This window comes from Vicia villosa, linkage group LG2 (assembly GCF_029867415.1).
Source record: "Vicia villosa cultivar HV-30 ecotype Madison, WI linkage group LG2, Vvil1.0, whole genome shotgun sequence".
NCBI lineage: Eukaryota > Viridiplantae > Streptophyta > Magnoliopsida > Fabales > Fabaceae > Vicia > Vicia villosa.
Window position 1 is genome coordinate 174,753,150 of NC_081181.1, and position 8,042 is coordinate 174,761,191.

Consider the following 8,042-nt stretch of genomic DNA (forward strand, 5'->3'; position numbering starts at 1 on the left):
GCCCGCTCGCGTCTAGCCGATGCAGTCTGGGTCTCTCTACCCTGTTTGATGCGTGCTGGTTGGTTGTCTGACATGTTCCTGAAAACAATTGAAATCGATTAATATGCGAGACAACAGAAAAAACTAAAAAAAATTGAAATTCTGATACACTTCGGAAGTTCATTTCCGAAACTGGGAATGAAGGTGTTTTCGGAAATGAACTTCCGAAACACCACTGCGCAGAAGTTCTCTGCAACCTCCATGGCAGACCCCAAATCAAACTTCAAACCTATGTTTACACATTCTAAACATCCTAAATGTCAGTACAAACCTAACCTAATACATTTTTTGCTATTTGTAAACACCCTAATATAAATTTTAAGAAAATTTCTTTGCCAACCTCCCTACCTTCTAGTCCACCTCTGGTGAAAACCCCATACTACCCCTGACTTCGGAAATGCATTTCCGAAAATGCAAGAAAAAGGTGTTTTCGGAGATGCATCTCCGAAAACCCCTTTTTTCTTGAAAAAATTGTCTTATTTCGGAAGTTCATTTCCGAAAACAGTATTTCGGAAGTTCATTTCCGAAATGCTGCGCGTTATGCAGATTTATCAAAACACTCCCCCTCCCCCATTCATTTACCCTAACTCAAATCAAAAACAAGCAAAGGCGAAAATTTGTGCAAACACACTTCCAAGGCTGCATCAAGGCTCGAATCACATTGCTATACAACATTCAAAAGCCCACAAATCACTCAATTTGTAAGTTTTAAATTTGTTAGATTCATTATTCAAATGCATGTTATTTAGGGTTTCAATTGCATAAATGATATATGGACTGGTTGTTAGTAGTATTTAGGTTGTTTAGAAGCTTTTTGAATTGGTTTTATGTTTGATTTTGGGGTCTGCCATGGAAGTTGCAGAAAACTCCATCGCAGGGATGTTTCGGAAGTTCATTTCCGAAAACACCTCCATCCCAGTTTTCGAAAATAAACTTCCGAATTGTATCAGAAGTTCAAATTTTTTAGTTTTTTATTTTGTCTCGCATATTAATCGATTTCAATTGTTTACAGGAACATGTCAGACAACCAACCAGCACGCATCAGACAGGGTAGGGAGACCCAGACTGCGTCGGCTAGAGAGGGTAGGGAGTGTCCGTTTTAATTTGCAAGTACTTTATTTTTAACGCCTTTGTTTATTGTGCCTGTTTCTTTGAAGTTTGTGTGCATGCGTTCTGACTTCTTTGACGGCGTGTCGCTGGTTTCCAACGTCTTTGTTCTTTAATGACTTGTCTGTTTCCCAAGCGTTTTTGTCCCCTTTCTTCTTTTATAAAAGGAGGTCTCATGGACCTTTCTTTCTTCATTTTTACGCAGGAATGGGTGGCGCTAAGGGAAGAAAGGGTTCTTCAACCTCGTGCTCTCGCGGAGTGAAGGAGGTGAAGGAGAAGAAGAAGGTTTTGTCTGGTTCTGCTTCTCGTCCCCTGGGGGTCCATGGCTCGGACGTGCAGGCTCAGTCTTCAGGCGTGAGAGTCATGATCAACGCTGATGGTTCTGAGACTGAGTGGGATGAGGATTGGTATAATTATCTTCATTCGGGCAGAATAACGTGTTTTTGTTTTGTTTGACGTGTTTTGTTTTGTTTTGTTTTGATTTCGGATTGTATCTTTCGCACAGTGTTTTTGGATTGGATTTATCATCTTAGTATTTTCAGTTTATCTGTTGCTTATTTTTATTTGGCGTTTGCGTTTAATTAAAATGCGAGACAGTTTAAGAAAAAACATAAAAAAAACACAGTTTCTGCATAATTCGGAAGTTCATTTTCGAATTCACCCCCATGAGGTGTTTTCGGAAGTTCATCTCCGAAGACACCCCCCATGAGGTGTTTTCGGAGATGCACTTCCGAATTGTGGAATTTTTTTTTAAAAAAAAGCGCTTCGGAAGTTCATTTCCGAAGCAGGGGTATTTTGGGATTTTCGCTGGGGGTGACCCCCATAGGGAGGTGGCTAAAGAAATTTTCAATTTTAATCATAGATCTTAGAATCAAAATGCTTACCGATTGAATAGATTGGAGGGCTTTTGAATGTAGTAGAGCAACTAGATGTGGAATATAATGTAGTCTTGGAAGTGGTTTGCAGAAAAATCTCTTTGGGGTTGAGTTTGGAAGAAGATTAGGGTAAATGAATGGGGGAAGGGGACTGTTTTGCTTAATCTGCAAAACGCGCAGTATTTCGAAAATGAACTTCCGAAATGCTGTTTTCGAAAATGAACTTCCGAAATAAAACAATTTTTTCAAAAAAAAAAAACGCTTTCGGAGATGCATCTCCGAAAACACATTTTTTTTTTGCATTTCGAAAATGCATTTCCGAAGTCAGGGGTAGTTTGAGTTTTTCACCAGAAGTGACCTAGAAGGTTGGGAGGTGGCCAAAGAATTTTCCAAAACTATTATGAGATATGTTCCACACCATTCTGAAAACGTTACAAACTTATAATCCTTCTTTATGAAGCCACACGTATAACTCTTCTTGGCTACAAGAACCGAAGCAATACCTCTAAATTTCAATGAAAGGTCCTAATACCAATAGAAATTGAGCAACAAGGACAATTTGTTTAATCAAATCAAATCCATAAAACTAATAATAATATAAACAACCTTTGACTTGGGGGTTGTCTTTGAAAATGACCACTATAGTAAAAGTCTAACATAATCACATGGTAGCTAGCTTTTAAAAATAAAGACATGACATGAGACAGGTTAATCCAGCAAACAAAGTTATCAATTTCAGGAACCAATTAACTTCAGTCGTTGTGCGTAGCCACATAAACAAAAACAATTTTTTTGAAAAAATTAGAGTTCCAATAGTTTCTTGTATTTTCCAATCTTTGAGAATCCAAAAAGAAAAAAGAAACACAACTTTCACTAAATATCATCGTGAAAAATAGAATTCTATCCATATCTAAATTTTAAATTTTAGACTCACTCACTTATAAATCCATCATTCGCATGTGAAATGTCGTGATAAACAATTAGTATGTCTCCATGCTTTCTAATTTTGTGGGAAGAAGCTAGAGCTTTTGATTTATATTCCTTTTGTCTTTTTTCATTGTTGTGGTAAGTTTTTATGATTATTTTATTATAATCATTTATTTGGTGAATTTATGTAATAATTTGATATTTTTATTATCATATTCTATTTAAAGGATATCATCTTGGCCAAGAGCAATATTATTATAAGACATATTAAATATTACCATCATTGTTCCAACGACAATAATACTCTTGAGACCTTTAATAACCATTTTATGAAATGTGTCAAAATAGTAAATGTTTGGTTTGATTCAATCTTATCTATTAATTACCAAGCTTACTCCAATATAGAAATTAAGTTCATAGATTAATGTACCTACATGATCAATCAGACAATTAACAATATTCTAACTATCATAATCTATATTATAGATCAAATTTGGATGGCTCGTAATTTAGTATTTTTAAGAATAAGGTTATACCTGATACAAATATGTTGAATCATGCAACACAAAACACTACTCATTCAACAACGTTGTCGATCGTCATGATCCCTCATAAGCACAATGAACAAACAAGATGTCAATGTGGATCGTATTTCAGAAAATGTCTTAAGTAAGAAAAATTTGCATAGGAGAGAGAACATAGTTGGTGATAAAATTACAAGACATCACTGACAATAATGCAAACTCGTCAAATTTGAAATGTATAAAATAACCATAAATTTGGATTAAATGTAAGGGCATTCAATTTAATAAGATATACAAGTTATCCAAGTCTGATTACTAAAAGAGGGAATTAGGGGTGGCAATAAAATCCATTAACACAATATCCATCCAATCCATCCTATAATTTATCCATCCAATCCATCCATTAACCAAAAAAATAATTTAATGGATTTATCCAATCCATCCATCAAATCATATGGATGGATTCAATCCATCCATCTCATTTTAAAAATCCAATGGATATTATTTTATCATTTATTAAATAAAACTTTTTAATAAAAATATATATTAAATATTTAATTTCTTTTGTTAAAACACAATAAGAAAAAAAATTGAAAATTCAACTCAACATATCAAATTCAACTCAACATCTTAGATCCAAATTTCTTCTTCCCACAAACTTCACAATCACGTTCTCACTTCTCTCAAGAACCCTAATTTCGTATTTCCCAATTTCTTCTTCCTTTCCCAATCTAAGAACCCTAATTTCGTATTCCCCAATTTCTCGATGAAACCATTTAGCTAGCAATTCAACTCAACAATCAGTTCAACAACACAGCATCACAACCTTCTCTTCGGATTTAGATCGAGCAACATCGGATCCGCATCATTCACACGATTCAACGCGCATTCGACGCTCAACCCACACAATTTCTGCCCTCTGCAGCTTCCTTCGATTGCTCCAACAACACTACTGCATGCGACGAATTCGACCTACAATCACACGGTAATCTCTTTCGTTGCTATTTTAAGTTATTCTAATTGTTGTTGTTGCAAATATTTCTTGCTCCGATACCGTTGACGCTTTACTGTTAATATGCCATCGCTTTTTCGATTCCGTTTTTTTTTCTGAGCGAGAGTGGAGGACGAGTGAGAGAGAGAGTTACTTCGTTGTTGTTGTTTGAGTTCTGGGTAGAGGAAGATTAAGAAGCGGAGAGAAGCTTATGATGGTTATGGGTATGGTGGTGGAGTTGGTTCTGGGGGCAAGGCTTCTCTGCCTGGACCGATTGGTTAGTCTTTGTTGAGAATATCTTTTATATTGCTGTGATTGTTCTGTGATTTAGATTTTAGATTCAATTTGAATAAATTTCACAGCAGATACTTGGATTGAAGGAATTTTATTTCACAATAGTTATGATTGTGCAATTTTTCTGTTTTGTTTCTTTATTGATGTGGTAAAAAGCTATGTAATGTTGTGCCTTTGTGAATGCTGGTTTTAATGTTTTATCCAGTTAGCTGAAGGAGGTTTCAATTGTGTGTGTGTGCCCTGCTTTGTAGTGAGGGTTTGCTAGAAGGTTATTTTTAAAATTGTGTTTTGTTTGAGGATGATTGGTTTTGTTAGGTTACATAGCTTTATCTTCTGTAGTGGCTATTGTATCTGAAGTTGGAAACCAACTAAAACTTATTGATTGGTTCATATCCTTGCCATTTTTTGAAGTTTATCATTGAAGTTGGAAACCAAATCAATGATAAACTTATTCTGAGTCTCTTTATCTAACATAAACTTTCTCCATTTTTTGAAGTTTTCTCTCATGCTCTTCCCAGGCTCTTTCTCATCATCCACCATTATAACCTTCACTGCCTTCACTATATCCTCTTTATAAAAATATCCATCTTTTTCCCTTCTATTCACCTCTATCCCTGCCTCCAAATGAACAAAATATCACTGATTTAGCTGCAAAATTATCCAACCATTTCAACCATTTTTCCTCCAACACATCGGTTGATGGCTCCGGAACCAAAGGACCGGTTAACATAACTTGAAGCAAACATTGAAACTGTGGATGAGGCAGCCATGAAATAGGAACAATATATCTTGTTCTGTTTTCTCCAACGTAAACAACAAAGTGACCTTTTGGTACATCTTCAGGAAAATGTAAACAACAATTGCATCTATCTGGTTGTAAGAAACGTAAGACATGTTTTTATTAATTAGAAGGATAAGTTGGTAGAAGGTGGAAACTTGAAAGACCTGTTTCATAGGCTTTATAAATGTTGCATCTAATAAACAAAGGGGAGTGAAATGCATGGTGGTCCTGAAGAGAATGCAACATTAGGGGTAGGTAGTACTTTAGAACAATAATTTATAATTATATGGCTTGTATGTGTTTGGCCTATTTAGAAGGAGAAATACATAATGGTTTTTTAGGGTAATTATTAATCATGGAACTGATTAGCTACTAGAACTATAGGGGATTGAGTATGTTATGGACAATTATTAACAATCAGTGTAAACTCTTCAAAAACAAAACAAAATATGCAAACCATGATCAGAGTTCTAATGCTAAACTTTTGCTCACACGGATTAGCTGACTCGGCCTGTCTCTCTTCCGGACCAGTGTCAACAGAACATTCTTTCTTTTTCTATACTAATACTATTGAATTAATGGCTAAGTCCCTAAAAGCTGAAACAAAGGAACTAAGAATGAAGTGTGAGTTATACCCCAATGACGATGGTTGGGTAATCAGAACATAAAGTTACTACTACAGTGTCTAACTCTACAGCTAGGTAGTCTTCAAGTCCATTCCCTTATCTTGAGTTTGCTTGTATCACAGAATACTCTGAAGCTGCTTTTGCAACTGTGCTTTTAATTGTTGGTTAGAATCAACATTTCTACATACATTTTCCTGCTTTTGTTTATTTTTATTATTATAGTATCTATAATAATATATCTACTGCACTTTCACAAAGCAATAGAATTGAATTCATTAATCAAAGTAATTATGCTTTCCATTCAATGTAACAACTCCCCCCTTATTGTAGCAGCATGGTTCCATACTTCTCTTATTTAGATTTTAGGCTAGTAGTATTTCAAAATTTTCCATTTTTGAATTGCATTATCATTTGGCTTAAGAGAATAAATATTAGAATAATAGCTTTATAACTAGTCTTATCTCTTCATAAATACTCACACGTTTTTTCTTAGGATAAGCAAATGTTAGTATATTAGCTATTATGTTACTAGTATTTTCTCTTTAATGTTGAATGAACTTGAATTGTTTTATGTTAGTTTCCTAATTTTAATAAATTGGCTATAGTTACAAATCAAAGAGATGAATTCACTTTATCACTTAATCTTCCTCTTGATGGCTACTCCTACACTTTTGTCTATTTGTGGTAATTAAATTCTTCCTTTACCAGGTTCTTTAACTTGAAGATGAGCAATGATGAGAATGGCATGCAAAGAAGAGGTCGAAAGGTGAAGAAATTGAGTGGCTCAAATCAGTTGGAATTCTCTTGTAGCTTAAGGACTTTGATTTTATGCAACTCGAATTCAACTTGTTTCAACTTGGGATATGTAGCTAGTAGTCTAGTACTGTATGTAATCTTGAATTTGAATCTTGTTTCACTTAGAAATTCTCTTTTGTAATTCAAGAACTTGATGTAATTGAAATCGAAAGGTTTGTACTAATTTTGTATCACTTTTTCTAAACTTATTAACATTAATTATGTCATTTCAGACTAGTGTATGTCTAGTTTACTTCTTAGAATAATGGATTTTTCCATTTACTTAAAAGATTTGTTTATATATATATATATATATATATATATATATATATATATATATATATATATATATATATATATATATATATATATATATATAGAGAGAGAGAGAGAGAGAGAGAGAGAGAGAGAGAAAGTGTGGTATTTTACAATTAAGAATATTTAAATTATTTTTTGTGAAATTTAAATTTTTGAAAGAAATTTAAAAATAATGGGTATATTAATTTTTATTTGTGAAATTTAATTTTTTTATGAAATTTTAAAAATAATTAACAATATTTTTTTTGTGAAATTTAATTTTTTTATGAAATTTAAAAAATAATTAACAATATATTTTTTGTGAAATTTAATTTTTTAATGAAATTTAAAAAATAATTAACAATATTTTTTTTTTGTGAAATTTATTTTTTTTATGAAATTTTAAAAATAATTAACAATATTTTTTTTGTGAAATTTAATTTTTTTATGAAATTTAAAAAATAATTAACAATATTTTTTTTTGTGAAATTTATTTTTTTTTATGAAATTTAAAAAACAATTAAGAATTTTTATAATTATTTGCTTGGATGGATGGATATCCATCCATTTGAAATATGTTAATGGATGGATTGGATGGATTTTATTTCTTAATGGATGGATTGGATTGGATTTTTATTAAGAGATTTTAGTGGATTGTAATGGATTAATGGATTGGTTTGATCCATCCATTAACAATCCAATCCATATCCATCCAATCCATCCATTTTGCCACCCCTAGAGGGAATAAAGAATAGTTATAGATACATATGATGATGTGTGTGAGAA

The 8,042-nt window shown here is 32.9% G+C and overlaps 1 protein-coding gene and 1 long non-coding RNA gene across 2 annotated transcripts; both read left to right on the forward strand.

The window, feature by feature from the left end:
* The first annotated feature begins 133 nt into the window (after positions 1 to 133).
* Positions 134 to 1,645, forward strand: LOC131647486 (uncharacterized). Its single transcript, XM_058917370.1, has 3 exons — positions 134 to 740; positions 1,052 to 1,122; positions 1,352 to 1,645. The coding sequence occupies exons 1-3, from the start codon at positions 451 to 453 to the stop codon at positions 1,600 to 1,602; spliced, it is 612 nt and encodes a 203-aa protein (XP_058773353.1). The 5' UTR covers positions 134 to 450; the 3' UTR covers positions 1,603 to 1,645.
* Positions 1,646 to 4,093: 2,448 nt separating this feature from the next.
* Positions 4,094 to 7,196, forward strand: LOC131647487 (uncharacterized). Its single transcript, XR_009297843.1, has 2 exons — positions 4,094 to 4,457; positions 6,873 to 7,196. It is a non-coding gene; the product is annotated as an uncharacterized LOC131647487 (long non-coding RNA).
* Positions 7,197 to 8,042: the final 846 nt, after the last annotated feature.

Excerpts from the sequence above, each read along its gene's own strand:
- LOC131647486 (XM_058917370.1), top strand. The coding sequence starts at position 451 with ATGCAAGAAAAAGGTGTTTTCGGAGATGCATCTCCGAAAACCCCTTTT. Across the intron at positions 741-1,051 it reads GCCCACAAATCACTCAATTT|GAACATGTCAGACAACCAAC; the intron begins GTAAGTTTTAAA and ends AATTGTTTACAG. Across the intron at positions 1,123-1,351 it reads GACTGCGTCGGCTAGAGAGG|GAATGGGTGGCGCTAAGGGA; the intron begins GTAGGGAGTGTC and ends ATTTTTACGCAG.